The following is a 26,767-nucleotide window of genomic DNA, read 5'->3' as shown; positions in this document are numbered from 1 at the left end:
CAAGGCTCTGGCTGGGCCAGTCAAGAATGGTCACAGAGTTGTTCTGAAGCCACTCCTTTGTTATTTTAGCTGTGTGCTTATGGTCATTGTCTTGTTGGAAGGTGAACCTTTGGCCAAGTCTGAGGTCCAGAGCACTCTGGAAGAGGTTTTCATCCAGGATATCTCTGTACTTGGCCGCATTCATGTTTCCTTCAATGACAACCAGTTGTCCTGTCCCTGCAACTGAAAAACACCCCAATATAATGATGCTGCCACCACCATGTTTCACTGTTGGGATTGTATTGGGCAGGTGATGAGCAGTGCCTGGTTTTCTCCACACATACCGCTCAGAATTATCACCAAAAAGGTCTATCTTCATCTCATCAGACCAGAGTATCTTATTTCTCATAGTCTGGGAGTCCTTCATGTGTTTTTTAGCAAACTATATGCTGGCTTTTATATGTCTTGCACTGAGGAGAGGCTTCCGTCGGGCCACTCTGCCATAAAGGCCCGACTGATGGAGGGCTGCAGTGATAGCTGACTTTGTGGAACTTTCTCCCATCTCCCTACTGCATCTCTGGAGCTCAGCCACAGTGATCTTGGGGTTGTTCTTTACCTCTCTCACCAAGGCTCTTCTCCCACGATTGCTCAGTTTGGCTGGACGGCCAGGTCTAGGAAGACTTCTGGTGGTCCCAAACTTCTTCCATTTAAAGGGAACCTGTCACCCCGTTTTTTCAGATTGTGATATAAATACTGTTAAATAGGGCCTGCGCTGTGCGTTACTATAGTGTATGTAGTGTACCCTGATTCCCCACCTATGCTGAGAAATACATTACCAAAGTCGCCGTTTTCGCCTGTCAATCAGGCTGGTCTGGTCAGGTGGGCGTGGTGACATCGCTCTTTTCTTCCCCAGCTTTCCGTTGGTGGCGTAGTGGTGTGCGCATGTCCAAGTTCCAAATTCCCTGCGCGCACGTGAAGAAACAGTTTGCATCTCGGCTTTGGGAAAATGGCCGCCGCGATCTCTTCTGCGCACGCGCGGCATCCCGCGGCCATTTTCCTGAAGCCCCGTGCAGCAGAGCACTCCATCTGCGCACGCGCGGCCCCAGGAAGATGGCCGCCCCCACCGATGAAAGGGATAACAGCGCAGATCACGCGCTGTTTCTTCACGTGCGCGCAGGGAATTCGGAACTTGGACATGCGCACACCACTACGCCACCAACGGAAAGCTGGGGAAGAAAAGAGCGATGTCACCACGCCCACCTGACCAGACCAGCCTGATTGACAGGCGAAAACGGCGACTTTGGTAATGTATTTCTCAGCATAGGTGGGGAATCAGGGTACACTACATACACTATAGTAACGCACAGCGCAGGCCCTATTTAACAGTATTTATATCTCAATCTGAAAAAACGGGGTGACAGGTTCCCTTTAAGGATTATGGAGGCCACTGTGGTCTTTGGAACCTTGAGTACTGCAGAAATTCTGTTGTAACCTTGGCCAGATCTGTGCCTTGCTACAATTCTGTCTCTGAGCTCCTTGGCCAGTTCCTTTGACCTTATGATTCTCATTTGGTCTGACATGCTCTGTGAGCTCTGAGGTCTTATATAGACAGGTGTGTGCCTTTCCAAATCAAGTCCTATCAGTTTAATTAAACACCGCTGGACTCCACTGAAGGAGTAGAATCATCTCAAGGAGGTTCACAAGGAAATGGACAGCATGTGACTTAAATATGAGCGTCTGAGCAAAGGGTACTTATGACCACGTGATATTTCAGTTTTTCTTTTTTATTAAATTTGTAAAAATTTCTACATTTTTGTTTTTTTTCAGTCAAGATGGGGTGCACTGCAGAGTGTACATTAATGAGAAAAAATGAACTTTTTTGAATTTACCAAATGGCTGCAATGAAAGGATGAGTGAAAAATTTTAACGGGTCTGAATACTTTCCGTACCCACTGTATCTACACTCGCAGAGCGAATGATCTTTCGTCTTTGCTTTTTCATTACTCATACATAGTATTGATTTGGAAAACCTGCCATCCTAATATGGGCAAATTGGGGTGTTTTAAATGTTTGGAAGTATGCAACTCAGTAACTTGTTTCCACCAATGCTTTTAATTTTTTTGTTAGGAGGTATCAACTGTCTTTTTTTATGCATATGGCTGCTCTACAACATTTCCTTGATGACCAACAACAATTAATGAGAATTATCTACATTTCAGTTCCCACCTTCACACAACTAGTAGCACCATGTAACTAGGCTAGACATCATCATCATCAGCAACCAGGTTCAAGGGCCCTGTTCTACATCGACATAACAGGTTTCACGACTGCCAAAAATCTAAACCCATAAAAGAAAATCTATAACTATGTATTTGCGGTTTGCTGGGATTTATGTCTCCATCATGAGACACTGTGCAGACAGAAAATGACACCGAGCCTAAGTAAGGAGATTATAATCTTGGGAGAAGGTCTGGTCTGTATTCTGTATTCATATGTAACGCCTTTAGTTTTTTGTTTTTTTAATAAAACGTGCAGTAATTGTGACAATGAGAAACAGGGATATCTGTTTTCCCGCTCCCGTGGCTATATCGGGTGCTTCCACTTTACAGCTAATTGGCACATTTCTATTCACATCTCTGTGTCAGCTCCTTGAGCCATTGAACAAGCGATGTTATCCTACGCAGGACAGAATGTCATAGTTATCCCATATGCCTCAAGACTTATAATCTCCATAGGAAACCTTGTATTTATGGCAAAAAAAAATTAATAAAATTAGGGATGCACCATATCCTGCATCTGGTTTTACATTTTGAACAAAATCAGATTTTCCAGAGAGTTAAGTTTAACAAAAATAATAATAACAATATCAAAAACAATACTCAACCATCCAAACCTGGTCCAGATCCACTAAGACCATCCCATGGCAGAGTAAGTCAAGGACTCTTTCCCAAAGTCCCATACCTGTCTCTATAACACGGCCATCACTGCTATCACTGAAGGCTCATTGTCACTTACGTTATACAGGATGTCCGTCCATCCTTCCATGGTAATGCACTGGAAAACCGTTAAGACCGCAAACAAGATATTGTCAAAGTTGGTGATTCCAAAGTTAGGTCCTTTCCAATACAATCTGCACTCCGATGCTTCACAGGTTCTAGCTGGCAGCTCTTCTCCACATGGGAAATCAGCAACTGTTTCACCTGTTTACAAAGGATACAGTTTTGAGTGATAGATATTGCAAACCTTGCCTCCAACCCTACAGTTAAGTCCATATATATTTGGACAGAGACAACAGTTTTCTAATTTTGGTTATAGACATTACCACAATGAATTGTAAACAAACAATTCAGATGCAGTTGAAGTTCAGACTTTCAGCTTTCATTTGAGGGTATCCACATTAAAATTGGATGAAGGGTTTAGGAGTTTCAGCTTCTTAACATGTGCCACCCTGTTTTTAAAGGGACCAAAAGTAATTGGACAGATTAAATAATTTTAAATAAAATGTTCATTTCTAGTACTTGGTTGAAAACCCTTTGTTGGCAATGACTGCCTGAAGTTTTGAACTCACGGACATCACCAGACGCTGTGTTTCCTCCTTTTTGATGCTCAGCCAGGCCATCGCTGCGGTGGTTTTCAGTTAACATTCAAGAATATTCCACTTCATTGCTTTAATAAACTCCTGGGTTGCTTTGGCTTTATGTTTTGGGTCATTGTCCATCTGTAGTATGAAACGACGACCAATCAGTTTGGGTGCATTTGGCTGGATCTGAGCACACAGTATGGCGGCTCTGAATACCTCAGAATTCATTTGGCTGCTTCTGTCCTGTGTCACATCATCAATAAACACTAATGACCCAGTGCCACTGGCAGCCATGCATGCCCAAGTCATCACACTGCCTCCGCCGTGTTTTACAGATGATGTGGTATGCTTTGAATCATGAGCTGTACCACGCCGTCGCCATACTTTTCTCTTTCCATCATTCTAGGAGAGGTTGATCTTGGTTTCATCTGTCCAAAGAATGTTCTTCCAGAACTGTGATGGCTTTTTTAGATGTTTTTTAGCCTTTTTATTCTTGATGCTTATGAGTGGCTTGCACCGTGCAGTGAGCCCTCTGTATTTACTTTCATGCAGTCTTCTCTTTATGGTAGATTTGGATATTGATACGCCGACCTCCTGGAGAGTGTTGTTCACTTGGTTGGCTGTTGTGAAGGGGTTTCTCTTCACCATGGAGATTATTCTGCCATCATCCACCACTGTTGTCTTCCGTGGGCGCCCAGGTCTTTTTGCATTGATGAGTTCACCGATGCTTTCTTTCTTTCTCAGGATATACCAAACTGTAGATTTTGCCACTCCTAATATTGTAGCAATTTCTCGGATGGGTTTTTTCTGTTTTCGCAGCTTAAAGATGGCTTGTTTCACCTGCATGGAGAGCTCCTTTGACCGCATGTTTACTTCACAGCAAAACCTTCCAAATGCAAGCACCACACCTCAAATCAACTCCAGGCCTTTTATCTGCTTAATTGAGAATGACATAACGAAGGGATTGCCCACACCTGTCCATGAAATAGCCTTGGAGTCAATTGTCCAATTAATTTTGGTCCCTTCAAAAACAGGGTGGCACATGTTAAGGAGCTGAAACTCCTAAACCCTTCATCCAATTTTAATGTGGATACTCTCAAATGAAAGCTGAAAGTCTGAACTTCAACTGCATCTGAATTGTTTTGTTTAACATTCATTGTGGTAATGTCTATAACCAAAATGAGAAAAATGTTGTCTCTGTCCAAATAAATATGGACTTAACTGTATATACGTTATATACAGTTATTGTATATGAGCCTTGATCACCAACCAAAGAAGATTTAGAAGGCATTATATGTAACTTTAATACATGTCCTATTCTAACGGGATATTACTTTTGGCAAAGCTGTGCTTTCCTATTCTTTCAGACGATGTTCCAAACCTTTTCTTCTGTAGGGTCCAAGACTATTTCTTGTAACAGGAAAATTGGTCTCCACTGTAGTTGGTGCAAATGGATTCGTAAGACCAGGTCCAACATCAAAAGCATTAATCTCTGACCGCTGGATGGGAGCCATGAGAACTGTCCTTGACCAGATGGCATCAGTGATTGTTCTTTTGATTAGCCGGCCTGGCACGTTCTCATATCTATATGACACTGCAACAATGATGTCTAATCAAAAGAAAAGCCACCAATGCCATCAGGTAAAAGGTAGTTCTCAAGATTGCCATCCAGCAGCCAGAGATCGCTGTCTTAGCCGATGGACCTGGTTCTGAGGATCGATGCACACAAACTCTCGTGTCCACTATTTGTGAACTAGTGAAATAGTATCGACTCCCTGATGGCTACATATATATGTCTTAGTGGAATAGTAACTGCTCTCTGGTACCTAGTGGAACAGCATATACAATCCTCAACACTGATATTGCAACACCAAGAAGGAAAAGTCGTCGAATGATGGAAATCGCAGGATGGATATAGGTGTTACTGATCTATAAATGATGAAAAAATGGAAACAAAATATTCAAAACATCTTAAGTTATTGAGTCTGGAGTATGAGCCATGTGCAGAAATCCCAGCACTTACAGCCTTGGCTGCCATCACTGAGGTTATTAATCCAGTCCTACTCCCAGGATCACAGTTTGGGGTGGAATATTGTACAGTAGCCAGTCCCTCTAGTCTTCATCCCAGGCGCACTAACAGCTTGGCGTTACATTGATTTGGGGGTGGAACCAGTGGTGCAGCCTTTTATCCAGTGTCTCAGGAGCAGTTTTTCAACACGACAAGCCATGGATGCTTTTTGCTTGTGCTCCTGTGATCTGCCTGCGTGGCCTATATGTGCTAGCATGGCTGCAGCATTTCCAGGCTTGTCTCCCATCGAGCATATCTGGGAAGTCATTGGTCACTGATTACTCAGGAGCTGCCAGCAGCGGATTGTGATGATTTGCTCAAGTGCATTTGTAAGAAGATGGACATTCTGCCCCCTCGAAGAACATGGGTATTGTTTTATTGTATAATGTGAACTGCGATGTGCTTTAATAGTGCTGGCATTGTGTTCTGCCCAACAGTAGGTAGAGTTACAGTTAATGAATGAGACTAGCCCAAAATAGGAGGGGCTAAGATGAAAAGATAGATACAGTTTTCTTTCAGGCTATCAGATGGGGCCGAGTGTGTATCTGAAGCAAACCTAAGGCCTGGATAGTGGGCAGTGCCACATGACGTGGGTGTCCCGAAGTGAAGAGAGAGCGAGACAGTGGTTAGTGTGAACGGGAGTAAAGAGAAAAAGAAAATAGATAGGACAACAGAGTGAACAATCGGAGGTGGGTCCTGGAGGAGGACGCCTAGCAGTACAGCCCAGAGTTTATAACTCAGAGAGGCAGTAGGCCAAGACGGGACAGAGAATGTGAGACAAAGGGTGCCCCGGGCGGGAGTAGCGGAGAAGCTAAGGTCCAGCCATACTGGCAACATGGTTCCCTTAAGGGGAAATAAGACATAGAACTGTGGGTTGAGACTAGGACTCTTGCTAACTGGACTGTGGTACTGAGCTGGGTTGTGGTGAAATTAAAGCAGTGGAGATAGAGAATGAGTGAGTAATGAGAAAGGAGTTGAGACTGTGTGTGAAAATGCTCCGTATTGTGAAGGAAACATTTATAAAGTTGTGTACCCGCTACCTACTGTACATAATTCCCACAAAGTTATCTTTCAGTAAAAAGTTTGTTTTCAACTGGTAGTCTCCCTCATTGAAGCCCTCAATATCTGGTCCTGGCCTATCAAAGACATTGGTAACATGCGGTCTGCAAGGGCGTAGTGCCCCCATAGCACAAGTCCACACACCCAGCGAAGCCCCCACCTTCATGTACCGTGCCAGTGCCTCGTCCACGGCTACCACCTAGCACCACGTTACACATTCAGTGCATCAGAAGAGTCCTCAGACAACCATTAATAACCTCACTGACAGCAGCTGAGGCTGTACGTGGCTGTATTTTTGCACGTGGAGCATTCAAATATAAATACATTTAGATGTTTTGAAAATGTTGTTTCAATTTTTTTTCACCATTTGTTGATCAATTACATGAATATCCATCCTGGAATTTCCAAAATTACAGGCCTCTGCCTTTTCAGTGTTGCAATTTCTAATATTGAGGAGTGTATTTTCTAGTGGCCTAGTAGAATAGCAGCAGCTCCCCAGATTAAATGGAATATCATCCACTTTCTGAAAGCCTAGTAGTATAGTAGGCATGTCCAAGTCCTAGTTTCAAAGCATTCACTCCAACATAATATTGTTTATCCTAGAGGCTTTATGGAAGTCCATTCCCACCCTGGTGGCCTAGTGCAATAATAAGTGCATCCAGTGGGCATAGTGTAAAACTGATCACTCCCTTAAGGACTAGCAGAATGGCATATACTCTCTAGTAGCCAAGTGTAAGTGCAGTCGCTTCCTGAGGACCTATTGGACAACCATTCACCTTCTGGTGGCAAACTGTAACAAAAGCCACTTCCTGGTGAGCTGGTGGAATAACATTTGCTCCTTGGTAGCCTGGTGGAAAAGCATTCGCTCCCTGGTGACCTAGTGATATAATAGTGTCTCCATTGGTGCTAGTAAAATAGCATCCACTCCCTAGTGGCCTAGTGAAACAGCATTTACTCTGTAACAGCCTAGTGGAATACAAGTTGCTTCCTGAGGACCTAATGGAGTATTAAAATTAATTTTATGGTGGCCTACTTGAATAGCATCCACAGCCTGATGGCCTAGAAAAATGGTAGACACTTGTTAGGGTGTAAGGGGAATACTATCCACTGCCCAGTGGCCTATTAGAACAGTATCCTCTCCCTGGTGGCCTAATGGATATAGCATTTTCTTCCTGATGGATTAATTGTCAGGTTTCCTTGCTCTGGTGTCCAATGGTCAGTAATGTGCTCCCTGTTGACAGGGTGATCATGTCCTTTCCTTTTATTACCAAAAAGAATGAAAGTTGCCAATTGGTGACCTTAAACACACAAATTTAGGAAATGAAGATATAATGGGTCACGCTGGTTCCTGAAGTTCTGGTGGTATGTGGCACGGTGGAATTTGTAGATGGCTGACTTGAAACCCTATGAAAGTATTGCATCTATGAAAATGATAGGTAATATATGTCCTTGAATATATTAAAAATGACCATTCTTTTTCTGGGGCAAGGGGTTTATTAAAAAAAAAGTATTGTTTCTGGTGGAGAGGAATTGGAGCAGCTTGGAGGACTGTCTAGCTTTCTGATAATCCGTTTTAAGGCCTGGCACTTTCTCTGCCCGCCACAAAAGAGGAATGAGAGGGAAAACACATCCTTGGATTATCGCAAATTATTCTAATTTCCAGAGGTAAAATCAGAGAGTCTGCATATGTGATACAGCAGAAAGTTATTAACACTGCCTGACATCGGTCTCTAAGCTTCCTTGATCTCCAAAAACCCTCTCTAGATAGTGACGGGTGAGCTTCTCAAAGAGGCACACTGACAGATCTCTCATTTCCTGGAGGTCATTTTTTTCCAGTGTCAAAGCTGGAAAAGTTAGACAAAAGAACAATTAATGAAGCTGCAAAACAGTCACAACCAGGCGCTTATGGAGATTTCCATCTCTTTGATAGAAATATATTAGACAATTCAAGATACTGCAATCCTGAGCTGGTATTATCAGACATTTGCAAGTTCTGTGCTAAATTGGGTTTATAGGGCTTGTCGAGATTGAACAACCTTGTCTTCTTGGGTTTCCATTTTAAACAATGTATTTACAGATTACTGTATCTTGATTATGATTCTTCTTATGGAGCATGATAATCCGATGATAAAGGTCCATAGTGGCTATTGTTTTACCATCAAAGACATTTATCACTTATCTATTGGAATGTCTCACTACTGGGATCTCCATCGATCTTGAAAGCGAGGCTCCAGATGCTTCACCACTTCTTCTTATAATGAATGGAGCAGGATAGTGGAGTATTCACCATGCCTTTTCCATTTATTTTTTGTGGGACTGATGGGTACAATGCTTGGCTATCCCCATCAGTTATAGATGATCGACATAATGTATGCCCAACCAGTCAGTGCTATGTCAGATTTATCATACAGTAGATGTCTACTTCTCCTAGAAGACCCCATCATTGTCTTGTTGATGTCAAATCTTAGCGAATTTGCAAATGTGAACAGATGCACACTGACTTTTTGGTAGTTCATAATGCACTACTTAGCAAGGGGACAACACCAAGCTCAAAAGAAATCTCCTACTAATTAAAAGAAAGTATGATTCTGCTCTCCAACCTGCGGAATGATGAGAAGGAATATCTAAATGCACCTCATTAAATGTTCTTACCATTTTAAATCCCTTAACTCTGAATCTCAGCAAGGGTTTTTATTTTCAATTTAAAATCTGTATTACTTTTAAAGCTGGTGCCATAATTATCCGATTCTTACCCGTTTCAGAAGAGAAGCAAGTTTTGTGGAACTTTCCCATATAAAACTCCAGCCCAATAATGGCAAACATGACGATTGCAAAGAAAAGGAGCAAGCCGATCTGAAGCAGAGGGACCATGGCCTTCATGATGGACTTTAACACCACCTGTAGACCTGAAATGTAGAAGAAAGGGATAGGAGTCAAGCATTACCCACACAATATTCAGATATTATCACAAGCCATACAGGATCCATAGTGGGGGATTTAGTGGTATACAGTAAACACAAGAAGTCCTAATCCGGTCTTTGACTACCTTACATTATGCCCACCCCATAATAAATACAACTTTACCCCTTACATATCAGGACAATACTCTTATATGCCCAGCTATGTAACTTTTTTAAGACCTAGAGTACAGACCAAAAGTTTGGACACACCTTCTCATTTAAAGATTTTTCTGTATTTTCATGACTATGAAATTGTACATTCACACTGAAGGCATCAAAACTATGAATTAACACATGTGGAATTATATACTTAACAAAAAAGTGTGAAACAACTGAACATATGTTTTATATTCTAGGTTCTTCAAAGTAGCCACCTTTTGCTTTGATGACTGCTTTGCACACTCTTGGCATTCTCTTGATGAGCTTCAAGAGGTAGTCACCGGGAATGGTCTTCTAACAATCTTGAAGGAGTTCCCAGAGATGCTTAGCACTTGTTGGCCCTTTTGCCTTCACTCTGCGGTTCAGCTCACCCCAAACCATCTCAATTGGGTTCAGGTCTGGTGACTGTGGAGGCCAGGTCATCTGGCATAGCCCCCCATCACTCTCCTTCTTGGTCAAATAGCCCTAATACAGCCTGGAGGTGTGTTTGAGGTCATTGTCCTGTTGAACAATAAATGATGGTCCAACTAGTGGGAACCAGGCATATAGAGACCATCTGTTCACCTTTTCTGCGTTGCACAAAGACACGGTGGTTGGAACCAAAGATCTCAAATTTGGACTCCTCAGACCAAAACACAGATTTGCACTGGTCTAATGTCCATTCATTGTGTTCTTTAGCCCAAACAAGTCTCTTCTGCTTGTTGCCTGTCCTTAACAGTGGTTTCCTAGCAGCTATTTTACCATGAAGGCCTGCTGCACAAAGTCTCCTCTTAACAGTTGTTGTAGAGATGTGTCTGCTGCTAGAACTCTGTGTGGCATTGACCTGGTCTCTAATCTGAGCTGCTGTTAACCTGCGATTTCTGAGGCTGGTGACTCGGATAAACTTATCCTCAGAAGCAGAGGTGACTCTTGGTCTTCCTTTCCTGGGGCAGTCCTCATGTGAGCCAGTTTCTTTGTAGCGCTTGATGGTTTTTGCAACTGCACTTGGGGACACTTTCAAAGTTTTCCCAATTTTTTTGACTTACTGACCTTCATTTCTTAAAGTAATGATGGCCACTCGTTTTTCTTTACTTAGCTGCTTTTTTCTTGCCATAATACAAATTCTAACAGTCTATTCAGTAGGACTATCAGCTGTGTATCCACCAGACTTCTGCTCAACACAACTGATGGTCCCAACCTCATTTATAAGGCAAGAAATCCCACTTATTAAACCTGACAGGGCACACCTGTGAAGTGAAAACCATTCCCGGTGACTACCTCTTGAAGCTCATCAAGAGAATGCCAAGAGTGTGCAAAGCAGTCATCAAAGCAAAAGGTGGCTACTTTGAAGAACCTAGAATATAAGACATATTTTCAGTTGTTTCACACTTTTTTTGTTAAGTATATAATTCCACATGATAGCGTTTTATAATACCAGTAAAGTGAACGAGATTTTTGAAAAATTTCCCTTACAAATTTGAACTATAATTTGCTTAAATCTGCACCAACTCAATTCTTTCAGCATTTTTACAACATTGTTCACCCATTCAAATGAATGGGAAAAACCGCACATAAAAAAGAATAAAAAACATATTGAAAGACATGACAAAAATGCATGTGCTTTACACAGTGTTTTTCCTGCCAAAACACTGTTTTTTTTGGTGCAGAACAATCTGTTGCATACATTGAACGTGGGCACATAGCCTTTAATTTACAAGACCCTGGTCCAGCGGTCATATCGGTAGTCAGTACTTTTGGACCAGGACCAGAACCCTGCTAATCTTCTACTACCTGTGGCATTCCCGGTGCCTTTTCTGATTAGTAAGCCCCCATGACTTCATGCATGTAATGTAGTGATGTCCTTCTAACAAGAAGAGCCTGGGATGTCACAGGTAGTAAGCAGTTTCCAGTGGTCTGGCAGCCAAGCACTACTTGACCAGGATCCTGCAAATCCTTTTGCTCAACTCAATCTGCCCATCAAGCAATATCTTCTGCAGACTTGCCTATATATATATATATATATATATATATATATACGTATATATATATATATATATATATATATAGCAATATTTGGGACATTTAACCCCCCACCTCCCAGAACTCCTTTTGGTTGTAGTTTTGCTAAACTCCACCACATTTATGGTCCAGTTTGTGGCATTCTCCTGGCAAAATCAGGACTATTAGAGAGAAACTTGATGATCCAAATAAAAACCAATGTCAATCTCCTGGGTAATTGTAGCTACTTTTGTTTCATGGAGAAGGAACAAAAATCCTTCCTTTACTCATCCTGATCTGAAGCAGTAGATTTACTTTCCTGTATCATTCTATCGATATTGGACTCCCTTGTAAACTCTTAATGTAAGTAGACTTTCGCTCAATGCTGCAGCCTTTTCTTTCAGCATGGTACTTGTTGTTGACATTACTTTCTCTTGAGGTCAACCACTCTTACAGTAAAGAACCCTTTCCTATATTAGTGACGGAACTGTTTTCCTCTCCATAAAGAAAGATGCATGTGTCTTTGAAAACATTTTCATTAAAGGGGAACTTTCATGCTGAACCACTGGCAGCATAATTACAACCCTTCATTATAGAATGTTATGTACCACTCTGAAATATTGTGCTGTAACAGAGAAAACAGAGCTAGAATAATGACCTGGGCACGGGGAGAGGAGTCCACAATACCGATCCCTTTAGATTCCCTATTGGCTGGGTTGTCAACTCTCTCTCGACTCATTATTCAAGCTCCGTTCTATGTAATGGAAGAACCATCCAACGATCCAACATGTTAGGCGATGTGGCGATATTGGCGGGGGAAGAAATATTGGGCATGTGAGATAAACCAGAGATTTTTTTGCAGGGACTTGTTTCCTTCTCTCTTCTGTGGGCTATAAATATTAGTTACCTGGCCGGCTTCTATCTTATGTCTATAGCGGCCTTACACTAACGATTTAAATTGCTCAGCCCATTTCTTGACACAGGTATTGATTAAAGGTAAAGTTCTGTCAAACTTGACACATTTGAGGATAATTACTGATGATCATCATATCTCAAAAATTTGCCAAAACAAAAGACAGATTGACACCGTTCTTTTGTCATCATTTCGTTAATATTTGCTTGTTCTACCGAGCCATGGAGCTATGGCATCATAATTGGCATGGTCATCCAGCTACTCAAACAGAAGGACAAACAAAGCTGTGCCCCAATAAAAAAAAAACGGTAAGTGGTCTCCCCCAATGAGGCATTAATTATACAGATCTCTCCCAGTGTTGCACAGACCACTTATGCCCATTGAGACACCAGGGCTTTGATGAGTCTATAACCTCTATAGTAAAGCCACTGGTGACGGAAGTAACCAGGGTATGTAGGGTGCATGCAAGGGGGGCACCAAGAAGCCACTTTTCTTTGGCCAGGGTATTTTAGATACAGGGTTAGAGGAGCAAATTGAACCTTTGTCCAAGGTGAAGAAAAACCTGGTGCCAGGTTCAAGTTCAAAGAATTACATTCATAAGACCAATCTATCAAATTTAGCAAAAAATTGTGATGCACATATCCAGATAATTTATATTTGCAGCGCTGACATTCAATATTTCGAAATGACCTTCCATCAATATCAGGAGGATGAGGGAACTTACTGGGGATCCCAGAAACTAGCTTCAGCGGCCTCAATACTCTGACCGCTCTCAATGTCCGCAGGTCAAAATCTGTGCCGACCGTCGCCAGTATCCTGTACAAAAAGAGAAAAAGAGAAAAACATTTTTTAGCAAGAATCAATGTAAATCCACAATAGCATTTAGTACGTCTTTTCCATTCATCTCCACCTTGTAAAATTGATTGAAACAACAAACCGAGAAAGCGTTTGTAAAAACACCAATGGAATGAATACGTCAAAGGATATGTACACATGAATAATTAATGTCCACTCCTTCCAATAACCATCAATATTTGATTATTATCATTTATTCATTCAGTGCCCAGAAACACCTTACGAGTCCAGGACTGAGTGCCTGATCCTACACATCGGCTCACTCCACAATGCAGCGTGAGGGTCTATTGGGGTAAAAAGTCATTGTCCCCCCCAAAAAATTCAAGCCCTTGAGTCATCCTCTTCTGCAAAGATTTTAAACTTTCTGTTTATCATATTTGTTTTTGGAGTGGGGGACAACCAGTAAGCCCCCCATCTATTAAAACTCCTATTGGCAGAGTGCATGAGTTCCTATTAAAGTTCTTAATAGCAATTTGGCATTTGTTGAATTAGGATTTGGTCATACATAGCCAGTCTCACCAGGTAAGACTATCAATAAGACACTATAGCTTTTCCTCTTGACTTCCTCATCTACATGCACACTAAGCTTGGCCAAGCATTCATGGTTGGAGAGAGAAATACGCTGCTGCCAGACCAGACTTCTCCGGTAGCACTTTATCTCCCATGAGAACAGAAGATTGGACATTTTGAGACCCAACATGCCTAATCAGTCTTTTCCCTGGGGACACCCCACACTCATTAGACAGTCAACCGGCCCTGCTGACGTTTATGGTTATGGCTGGCTTTCATCCACTGTATGTAGGCACCTTGCATAGTGACTTTTTTACAACTTAGATGGACCACGCCAATTATATGTAAAACGTATAAATCTAAAACTGGAAAAAAAAATAAAAACCCTAAGAAAACTGGTTGCGGCACCCCAGGGTCCTGGTCGTCGTAGTGGTATTGCTTTCCTCTCGGGGAGAGTGATGCTACGTTTGGAGGCAAAGAAGGATAACTGCATCCAGGTATCACAAACATGCAACACATTTCACACTCCAGGCCACCAGGGGGAGCTCTTGCTCCTATTTATTAGGTCACTCCCCACATAGGCAAAACTGGTCGCCTGTAGGGAAAGTTAGTTAGTTACTGGCTGAGCGCCGCTCAGTTAGTTGGTCCCTGACAGGGGTGGGATCCTGTCAGAGAACGAAGGAGATGGACACGGAGCTGTGCATGCCCTCAGAGCTGCAGCTCTCAGAAAGAGACACTGAAGGCAGAACTGTATTGCAGCGAGCGTGCAATGAAGTCGTAGCAAAGGAAAGGATACCAGAAGGGGACCAGCCCTACACAGGCTGCCTCCTTCTGAGGCACAGAAGCCCGGTAACCAGAACACCCAGGGAGTAAGGACCTTTATGCTTTGCTCCAGAGACCGACAGGACAGCTAATTTCACGTTACCTGTCCGCCCTACACCCAGGAGGCACGGTGGCACCCCTCAGAGGCCAGGGCATGCTAGAGTCCATATAAACAGCCTCAAGCCACCAGTCATACGGGTTTTGTCCTATCCGACTACGGGGGACAGAGAGAGAGACACCACATCTGTGAGGACCTTATGTGAAGCCTTTGGCAGTAAGGAACTACAACACTGCAGTGCAAGGGAAGGCTACTGATTTCCACCTGGACAAGGGAACGCTGGACTTGCCTCCAAACCGGCCGGACTTTGCCAGCCCTGTGATCTGGTACCCTGGACTGTGGATGCTGAAGTCTTCAGTAAAGGTAAAGAGACTGCAACCTTGTGTCCTCGTTCTTCTCTGCGCCTCTCACCATCCACCATCTACACACCGGGAAGCCCTGGCGACATACTTCACCTGTGGGAAGGTTTACCATCTAGCTGCCATAACATCACCCCAGCGGACCCCTTAAAACAGCATCGGTCACCCTGACCGAATACCCCAGGTGGCATCACGAACCCAAACTTTATCCCTTTAAAGATCTTTCCCTTTTACACAGACGTCCCAGGGCCACGGACCGGGTCAGCCACCGTGACATCCCCCTATGAACCGAAGGACCCGGTACCGAGTACCCCACTGCCCTTGGGGGGTGATCCATGGTCATTACCTTTAACATCTTTAGTAAAATGCTGAAGTCATTGTCCTCTTTCCCTTTACCGACTTTGTGACATTTTTATGTTCCGGCTTCCATTGAATTGGGTGCTAAAATCCAACAGTATCAACAATGACACGTCACATTTTACTACATCTAAGACACTATGCAGACTGAGTGTTTTTGTTGAGTTTTTGTAGAAAACTGACTGGAAAGTCTTAAGTTTTTGAGGAGGATTTGGAGAGTTTCTGCTTAAAAAAAATCAAATCCTCAAAAACCTCAGCATGAAAATGCTGTAATAAAAGTTGATTCCTAGATCTAATCCATGATAAATATTGGGGGTTTTCACTTTGGTTGCCCTGGTTGGAACTAGTAGCTCTATGGTTTACATTTTCCTCAATAGTGTTAGCCCCACGAACTATGCGGGACACAATGTGCCAGTTTTGGAAACTAAAACTGTGCCGCAATAGAACAACCGGGAAACAAATATTTCCAATAAAGTATCCTCCCACTTGGTGAATTAAAAAAAATATATATGGAATGAGAAACTAGTAAATTCTTCCCTGTCTCATGTGCCTGCATATCCACCATGATTCCACTGAAACACTTTTCAGATAGAGACCTATCGATCGAGCAATTAATGAGATTACCTCTGCAGGAATTAATACAGCTCTCAGTAATGTTCTTAAAAGATAATGTAAAGGGAATTATTTTTGTATTGTTATGTCATCCAATCTGTACTCGTCGGAAATTATTGATGCCGAGCTGTGACAATGCACATTGATCTGGAGGCTACATTGGTTCTAGGGAATTAATATATGAAAAGGCCATAGATGCTTTCTGTCTCCATCCCAGTGCAAATCGCCATGAGATTAGGTAGACTAGTGGTGGACTATCATCATACGGTCAACTTAGGGTTGTGACCCATTGTCATAAGGAAGCCAAAACTTGCTAGTATATGACCATACCCCTTAGACCCCAGTCCAGAGCCTCTCACTCAACTAGCCAAATTAGTTCTCATGCTTCGCACTGACGAGGGCCAACAGCCCAAAACACCGTGTCTGTGAATTGAGATACTGATTTGGCTTTTATCCTAAGTCATATTGCACGACTTGTTAAAGAGTTGATTGTGACTTGTAGGATCGCTACTTCCAACAGGTGGCGCTATAGAGTTTAAGTCCTCTTTTTCTCAGAAGAGGCAATTTGCATATTATATTTCCCAGAGGAGCATTGCACGGCGAATAAGCCTCCTTACCTTGACAAGCCAGAGATGGTATGTCACTCTCCATAAGGAGAAACGATACCCCTGAGACCCCAGTCCAGAGCCTCTCACCTAGACAAATTAGTTCTCATGCTTCGCACTGACGAGGGCCAACAGCCCGAAACACCGTGTCTGCGAATTGAGATACTGATTTGGCTTTTATCCCAAGTCATATTGCACGACTTGTTAAAGAGTTGATTGTGACTTGTAGGATCGCTACTTCCAACAGGTGGCGCTATAGAGTTTAAGTCCTCTTTTTCTCAGAAGAGGCAATTTGCATAGTATATGACCAGAATTCATGGCCCATTGCTCCTTATGAACAATTAATGTTTTGGAAACCACATGTGGCTTGTGGAACACTATTTGTTAAAGGATATGGCACCTTCCGTTCAGCTCCTAAGGCTTTTTATTTCTCTGTGCAATGTTGGCTGCAGAATAAGATGGCGGAGAATCATTAGCGAGCTCGTTCTGAGGCCAGATACACCCGACCGTATAAAAAAAATCCTCAGCGTTTCATGCAGAAAACTTGGACAATTATTTTTCTATCTTGTGATCCATGTACAATCCGTCTTTTTACAGCAGCATTAACAGTTTACTATGTAACAGAATTGCAATGTATCCACAAAAAATCAGATGCTAAACTGAAGCTCCATATGGGACCCAATTTTTTTTTGCATATCCTTAGACTTGAATGGATGAATCTCATCCACATTATGGAAGAAACTAGTGCACGCTGCAAATTTTCTGACATGCTGATTCAGACTGTGAAAATAATGGCTCTTCTGCGCTTCCCCGTTTTATAAAATTGGTTCAAGTAGTGTCCCTTTTTTTACGAACATAAAAAAAAATGGCCGTGTGAACCTTGTGAGTTTGTAACTTTTGTCCGAACTCCTATGTGCTGACCACAGACCACATCCAAGTGGAGTTGAACTTTGATGCCGTCATAAATCAGCTGAAAGGAGCTCTGACAAGAACGGGAAAACAGTTTCCATCTCTCTATTAGGGAAAGCTCACCGAATATTCTCAATTGAAACTATTCTGCAAACAGCAATGCGCAGGGAAACAAATAGTCTGATTAAGCCAAATTACACATACCTAATTGCCAAAATAGTTTTTAGCTCTAAATATACACAATTAAGTAAAAAAAAAGTTCCCCCCAAATATGTCCATACAACATGGCCTTATACCGTAGTAATAAGGCTGTCCCAAAAATGTGTAATGGTCAAGCAGAAAGTGACCCAACAAATCTGAGGTCTCCATTCCATTGAGATTTATAGAACTTTAGGTACCCAGTGGAATCAGACGGCGGAGTACATTGTGGTCAACAGTTCTAAAATTATTATTATTGTCCAAAATTTTCAGAAAAAACTCCAGCAAAGTCAAGTATGCCCCGGTCCAAAAAAGGTGGTGATTTTCACAAGCCCTGCCCCAAAGTGGGTGTTACCAATCAGTTTAACCCTTTCCAGGGGGTGAGGCTTTCATTTTCCATACCCACATGTTGGAAAATATGAGAATATTTTACACTATTTACCCTAGGCATTATTTTAAAATTTCATCCTTGGCAGGTATATTTGTCATGCAGGTGTTAAGAAAAGTTAGGTGACAGCCTCTGAGGAGCTTTAATGGTGGCCATATTGGTAGTCACCTAGAAAAATAGAATACTAAAGGACTGGTGGAAAACTTGAGGGTTTATATCACTTTTCTTTTTATTCTATGGAGTAAATACTTTTTAGGGGGTTAAATTTGATGGTCAAGGGAGTGAAGCCCTTTAACACAATGCGGGGTTAATGCAATTTTTCCTGGCCACAGAAGGGGCGAAAGGGTTTCTTTCAGAGAAAACATGGTCGAGCTGATGTTATGAAGCGACAACTGTGTCTGGGATTCCCATCGCTTGCCTGTCTCGCGGGGCACACCATGTAATAGGTCCCAGCTGCAGTGCATCATATGCGCAAGCCGTCAGACACACATACACAATATACACACGTCCCCAAGGGGCTTGTGGCAGCTTTGGTTACATCACACACTGTCTCGATTGCAAAACTCTGCAGTAGAATCATCAGCGACCTGCCTGTAATAAACAACTGGGCTTATCGACAAAAGGCAATCGTGTTCCCAAATATGGCTGATACCCGACTCTTCAACTCAATATTACAAAATGTCAGTATTTAAAAATTACAAACACAAACATGATGAATTGGAAAATAATGATCTATATGATATACAGCAATGTCAAGCTCCTGCGATTCACACACTCAGGTAGGCATTAGGTAGCGGTCACACAGACCATGCAGTTTTATTGCTTTAAAAAAAAACAGCCTTTTCTGGGCACAAAGGTATCACAGCAAATAAACCATTAATTTAGCAGGGCACATACAATATGTCAGTGCAGGCTCGCCCCAACACATTACAGTCCTTTCTCCCGGAGAAAACTACATACAAAGAAGAGGCACAATCCCACCAGTCTCATTATCACCTTAAGCCTGAGCTCTAGCAACTTCCTGCGCCAAAAAGAAGTGTTCAACTCCGAGCACAGTTCACACTGAACAGGCTGCAGCTTCCACACATTTCTCTACTGCTCCAACACACAGACTGCTCAGCTTTCCTAGCTGACCCATGCAGTCTTAATTCATAGAAAGACATTGGCTTGTCTCTCTCCCAGCTATAGCTCATATTTTGACTGGGCACTCACCAGCAGCATACTCCACTCTGCTCAACATCCAGCAAACTGAGAGCCCTACTGAACACTGGCCCTGATTCCTAGTGAAAACTAAACAGGTGTATCTAATCCAGACCTGCAGTGATAGGGCAGGGTTTAATCCTATCTGACTTTGCTATAGTCCCCATGGAAAATCTGTAACAACCCCCCAAACTTATTATACTTGTATCTTTGGGCCCCCATAAGTGCCGGTGTCCATTTTCTTCTTATGCATCCTAGATACCTACTCCCCTGATCTTCAAAAATGAGCCCTAGAACTGCATCAGGGGTGCAGCCATCAGGGATGCAAAAGTAGCAGCCAGACCTATGCTCTCGTGCCTAAGTAGGGGTCTACGGGCCTCTCCTGCAACAAACGAAGCTAGTATTATACATGGCAAAGGAGATGGTTGGAACCTTTACCATTTTTTGCAACTACAATTAGATTGAGCCTCTGTTTTGCATTGGAGTCATCAATATGATACAGCCAAGAAAAGTTTTAAAAAACTTTGCTATAGCATTATTTCGACATGTACCAATTGTATTGTGAACAGAAATGGGACAATGGATCTACTCAACTTGTTACACCAACCAAATGTGTCTCAGTGTACGTGCTACTAAACCTTTGCTACCTGCACCAGTTTTTGGCAGTTCTTTGGAGGAACTGGCTCTCCTTAAAGGATTATTCCTCTCATTTAACTATGTACAGGAGAGGAGATAACTTGCTGATCGAGTCTAACTGCCCGGATCCCCACCGATCACGAGAATGGAGGTCTGAAATGCACCTTTAGAAAGGAGTGGTGGCCCACCACTCTAGGAAAATAAATTGACAGTGTCAATGCACAAGCCTTAAAAAAATCAGATGCTGTACCGGGAATACCGGAAGGTGAGAGATTCGCGGGCCTCCTGTCTAACCATCAGGTACCAATGAACACTGGACCGGCGTCCCACGAATCAATCCACTCATCTCTAGTAGCCATAGTTGTGTATGGCCATTTTGTCTCTATGCAAACTCCTAAAACTACATAGTCTCTATTTGACTACCAAATGGTTAAATCCCAGGTAGCTACTGACCACCAGTGAATACAAGAATACAGTACAATCTAAAGCACATGTAGAACAAAAAACTTCTAATGTATATTGACCTTGACATTGAATTTGGAAGAAATGAGCAACTGATTTTTGCAGTGAAAAGGTCTAGATCCCTCCAGTGGGCAGTTTTTTTTTGCTGTATTGTTAGCTGAAAGCATTTGTTCTGTGCCAAGAAGGCATCTCTCGGTCAGCGGCCCCTTAGGAGAAGTTGAGGGAAATAGTTTCTGTGTACCAAGACGGCAACATTTGCTCCATAAAACGGGCGACATGGGAGAGATTACAGACTGGCAGTTTATGAGGACCACAGACCCAGTGGCTTGTATTCCCATTGCGACAACAATACCATGATATACAGGATAAAACGTTGTTAAATTCCTACTGCCTTGTTGTGATCCACAGCCATTAAAATGACCAAATCTTGCAGAAATCATCTGATTTAATGTTGGGTAAAAATGTTGGAAAAAGAATAGACCTAGATTACTTGTGCGCTCAATGTTTCTTTCTTCTAAAGGAGGAGTTCCACTTCTAATGTTAAAGTAACATAAATGCAGAATTTTAGTTTCTGGACCATTAATAATCTAATAATAGAAATAAATACTTTTAAGATTCCACTGGTCACCGTAGAAAGGAGGTCCCCCCGCTGTCAGACATGGGGTCACACCACTCAGGTCACACTAATGTATTAATAGGAAGTATGTATATATATATATATATATATATATATATATATATATATACACACACCAGATGGTGGCCCGATTCTAACGATTCTAATCGGGTATTCTAGAATATGCATGTCCACGTAGTATATTGCCCAGTCACGTAGTATGTTGCCCAGCCACATACTATATTGCCCAGCCACATACTATATTGCCCAGCCACGTAGTATTTTGCCCAGCCACGTAGTATATTGCCCAGTCACATAGTATATTGCCCAGCCACGTACTATATTGCCCAGCCACGTACTACATTGCCCAGCCACGTACTACATTGCCCAGCCCGTAGTATATTGCCCAGTCACGTAGTATATTGCCCAGTCACGTAGTATATTGGCCAGTCACGTAGTATATTACCCAGCCACGTAGAATATTGTCCAGCCACGTAGAATATTGCCCAGCCACATACTATATTGCCCAGTCACGTAGTATATTGCCCAGCCCCTTAGTATATTGCCCAGTCACGTAGTATATTGCCCACTCACGTATATTGCCCAGTCACGTAGTATATTGCCGAGTCACGTAGTATATTGCTCAGCGGCGTAGTATATTGCCAGCGACGTAGTATATTGCACAGAGACGTAGTATACAGCACAGAGCCACGTAGTATATTGCCCAGCTACGTAGTATATTGCACAGCGACGTAGTATACAGCACAGAGCAACGTAGTATATTGCCCAGCCATGTAGTATATTGCCCAGTCACGTAGTATATTGCCCAGTCACGTAGTATATTGCCCAGCCATGTAGTATATTGCACAGCGACATAGTATACAGCACAGAGCCACGTAGTATATTGCACAGCGACGTAGTATACAGCACAGAGCCACGTAGTATATTGCCCAGCTACGTAGTATATTGCCCAGCCACGTATGTAACATATTAAAAAATAAACATTTACTCACCTTCCGAAGAGCCCGTTGTAGTTCTGGAGGGGAGTATGAAGTGGGCACTGACTGACTGTGTGGAGGAAAGAGCGGCCATATTGCCGCCGGACTGCGTCCGTCGCTGATTGGTCGTGGCAATGGTCGTGGGCGTTTTGCCACGACCAATCAGCGACTTGGATTCCATGACAGACAGAGGCCGCGACGAATGAATATCTGTGACAGAAAGACAGACAGAAAGACGGAAGTGACCCTTAGACAATTATATAGTAGATATTTCCTATTGATACATTAGTTTGAGCTGAGTGGTGTGACCCCATGTCAATAAAGGCAGTATATATATATATATATATATATATATATATATATATATATATATATATATATACATATATACCGTATATATACTTCCTATTGATATGTTAGTTTGACCTGAGTGGTGTAACCTCATGTCTGACAGCGGGGGGACCTCCTTTCTACAGTGACCAGTAGAATCTTGAAAGTATATATATATATATATATATATATATATATATATATATACTGCCTTTATTAACATGGGGTCACACCACAGCGCAAACTAATGTATCAAGAGAAAGTATATATGTATGTATGTATGTATGTATGTTTGTATGTATATATTATATATATATATATATATATATATATATATATATATATATATTGACCCCAATTCTCCACCTGGCTCCTTCCCTTTCTGTCTGCTGACATTCCCACCATCATGGGTGACTTCAACATCCCCATTGACCCCCACCAGTCAGCAGCCTCCAGACTCTGGTCCCTTACTTCATCTTTTGGACTTACTCAGTGGTCCTCCTCAGCCACCCACACAGATGGACATACATTAGACCTGGTCTTCACCCGTCTCTGCTCCCTATCTAACTTCACAACCTCCCCTCTCCCTATATCTGACCACCATCTACTCACTTTCTCATCCCTGTCCTCCTTACCTGTCACCCATGTCCAGCAACATGCGCACCCCCACAGAAACCTCGCACACCTTGACACCCACAGGCTCTCTTACTCTATCCTACCACTGGCATCCATATCCTAACTCCACGACACAAACACTAGTTTCTACAATGCCACTCTTGCATCAGCCATCGACTCGGTCGCTCCTGTCCTGCATAGCAGAGTGTGACAAATCTATAGACAACCCTGGCACAATAACACCACTAAAAAGCTTCGGAAAGTATCCAGAATAGCAGAAAGGCGTTGGAAGAAAATGCATTTGCAAGATGATTTCACTGCACTCAAACAAGCAACAGCTCTCACCTCTGCTAAACAGGCCTATTTTACATCCCTCGTATCTTCTTTATCCCACAACCCCAAACAGTTGTTCAACACTTTTAACTCCTTCCTTCGCCCACCACTGCCCCCTCAGAGTTCCCTAATCGTTGCCGAGGACTTTGCCACGCACTTCAAAAAAAAGATAGACCAAACAAAGCAAGTCTTTGTTGTCAAACCACCACAATCCCTTTGTATACCCGACCAATGCCATAACCCCATAACTTCCCTCCCCAAAATGATTGAAGGGGGAGCTTGCTCATCTTCTCTCCAAATCACACCTCACCACTTGTGCGCACCACCTCCTCCCTAACCTCACCACGACACTAATCCCATCCCTAACTCATCTCTTCAACCTATCACTAACTTCTGGCACCTTCCCCTCTTCTTTCAAATATGCCACAATCACACCTATTCTCAAAAAGCCATCCCTTGACCCGAGCGCCATGTCCAGCTATCACCCCATATCTTTGACCCATTTGCTTCCAAACTCCTTGAGCAGCACGTCCATGCTGAACTTTCCTCTCACTTTGCATCTAACTCTCTCTTCCACAACCTACAACCTTGGCTTCCGTCCCCACCATTCCACTGAGACTGCCCTGACCAACATTACTAACGACCCACTTACAGCCAAAGCTAACAGACAATTCTCTATACTCCTCCTTCCAGACCTGTCCTCTGCCTTCGACACAGTTGACCACTGCCTCCTACTAGGGTTGAGCGAAACGGATCGGACAAATTCAAAAATCGTCGACTTTCGGCAAAGTCGGGTTTCATGAAACCCGACCCGATCCTAGTGTGGGATCGGCCATGAGGTCGGCGATCTGCACGCAAAAGTCGTGTTTCGTATGACGCTTTCAGTGCCATTTTTCAGACAATAAAAGAGGACTCAGAGTGTGGGCAGCGTGATGACATAGGTCTCGGTCCCCACCATCTTAGAGAAGGGCATGACAGTGATTGGCTTGCTTTCTGCGACGTCACAGGGGCTATAAAGGGGCGTGCACGCCGACCGCCATCTTACTTCTGACGATCTTAGCATAGGGAGAGGTTGCTGCAGCTTCATCAGAAGAAGGGATATAGTTAGGGAGGGAAGATTAACCCCCAAACTGCTTGTGTTGTAGCGATTTCCACTGTCCAACACCACCGTTTTTTTGCAGGGACAGTGGAGGCTATATTTTTGTGCATCATCTCTGTAGCTTATTAGGCTGTGCTGTGCAAACCAACTGTTTTTTTAAAAGCAAAAATCCTGTTGCTCCTTTCTGCACAGTTATCTTCTTTATTTGTCCACACTTTTGTGTGCAGCAGTCCTTTTTATTGCTGCCATACTTTTCCTGAGATCATTGTAGGGAGATTGAAATTGTACTACAGTCCTTGTATTTTTTCATATATCTTCCAGCCACTTTCTGCCACTTACATTGTGTTGTTTTATACACTGGGCCTGAGTTTTGGTTCAGTCTCCCCCCAAAAAAGTGAGATTCAAATTCTCACAAAGTGGATATACTTCAGTCCTGTTAGTTTGTCGTATGTCAGCCAGCCACTTTCTGCCACTTAGATTGCGTTGTTATATACACTGGGCCTGAGTTTTGGTTCAGTCTCCCCCCCCCCAAAAAGGGAGATTCTAATTCTCACAAAGTGGATATACTTCAGTCCTGTTAGTATGTCGTATATCAGTCAGCCACTTTCTGCCTCTTAGATTGCGTTGTTATATACACTGGGCCTGAGTTTTGGTTCAGTCTCCCAGAAAAAAAGGGAGATTTAAATTCTCAACAAGTTTATATACACCTTCTACCTTGTTTTACAGTATCATATAACGGTTGTTATTTTGGTTAGATTTTCCAAAAAATGAGGAGGTCTGGTGGAAGAGCCCGTAGGCGGTGGTTGGCAGCTGGTACTGATGGTGGTGGTGGTGGTGCATCTGGTGGTAGTGGCAAAAGCACAATAGCACCTAAGGCTGGAGGTGTTGAGCCAGCGTCATCGTCTGGCTACACAAGGCCTCGAAGGCTCCCTTATCTGGGAGTAGGAAAACAGCTTTTAAAGCCGGAGCAGCAGGAAAAAGTTTTGGCTTTCCTTGCTGACTCAGCCTCTAGCGCTTTCGCCTCCTCTTCAGAAAGTTCCAAATATAAAAGCAGTGAGTTGTCAGTGGATGCTCCCGGTCAGGAACAAGACGTTTCCTTGTGTCCTTCACCCAAACCAAAAGTGAAGGATGCATCAAGCGACACTACAGGTTACTCCATGGAGCTCTTTACACATACCGTGATCTAACCTTCATTAAAATGAACCAATCATGGATTTCAAATTATTTTGCCCCACCTTCCCCTGCTGAAACGTAGCTTGCCTGAAAAATGTCTTGCTTTTGGCCTCCTCTTACTGACTTCTCCAATTCCTCTATTTGCAGCTGCTGAATGTCCACCATAGGCCATTTTTATACCTCCCTAAATGGGCTGACTCCCCCCACAGGGCCGTGGTCACCACCTGGCGCAAGCACCCGTGCGAGTGCCTTTTGCCTGGACAGGTGGGTGGGCCCACTCTTGGGCGAAGGCACTGGCACAGGGTCCCTCATAGTACAATGAAGTGTCTCTGATGGTGGTGGTGCACAACCAATGTCAGACACACCGTCGTAATATGATGGGCCCTGTGCCAGTACCGCCGCCCACGAGAGTGTTCCCCCCCCCAGCTCAAACAGTGCTCTACCACTTGCAATACTTACCTCTCCCTGCTCCACCACTCTGTAGTCTGTGCTGTTAAATCCTTCAATGGCACTGCCAATACAAATTTGTTGAAATGATAGATGATAGTTAAAATATACAGGGGCCCTGGCCTCCATTTAGACCAGTTAATACTTTGCGCCTACTACCACTGTCTGCTACTCAGCAGAGGAGCCTACCCCTGTACCTAGCTATGCCACCTGTTTAGTCCTGTTACCAATTTTGAACTTCATTTAGCCTACTTTATTATTGGGGCCTACTAACTGTGTCTGCCACTCATTACAGTTGTCCTCCACTGAACAAAGCAATGCCGCCTGTTTAGTCCTGTTACCAATTTATTTGGGCCTACTAACTGTGTCTGCCACTCATTACAGTTGTCCTCCACTGAACAAAGCAATGCCGCCTGTTTAGTCCTGTTACCAATTTTGAACTGCATTTAGCCTACTTTATTATTTGGGCCTACTAACTGTGTCTGTCACT

General features: G+C 43.0%; 1 protein-coding gene across 1 annotated transcript in view; it reads right to left on the bottom strand.

The window, feature by feature from the left end:
- Positions 1–26,767, bottom strand: part of CACNA1B (calcium voltage-gated channel subunit alpha1 B) — a 467,134-nt gene that overhangs the window by 283,498 nt on the left and 156,869 nt on the right. The window contains exons 4-6 of the mRNA XM_069747979.1: positions 13,420–13,511; positions 9,440–9,592; positions 2,995–3,179 (exon numbers count right to left, since the gene is read on the bottom strand). Coding sequence (XP_069604080.1) covers positions 2,995–3,179; positions 9,440–9,592; positions 13,420–13,511 — 430 coding nt within the window. The remainder of the gene's footprint in view (positions 1–2,994; positions 3,180–9,439; positions 9,593–13,419; positions 13,512–26,767) is intronic.

This window comes from Ranitomeya imitator, chromosome 2 (genome assembly GCF_032444005.1).
Source record: "Ranitomeya imitator isolate aRanImi1 chromosome 2, aRanImi1.pri, whole genome shotgun sequence".
Lineage (NCBI taxonomy): Eukaryota > Metazoa > Chordata > Amphibia > Anura > Dendrobatidae > Ranitomeya > Ranitomeya imitator.
The sequence above is the reverse complement of the archived record's forward strand: the minus strand, read 5'-3'. Positions and strand labels throughout refer to the sequence as shown.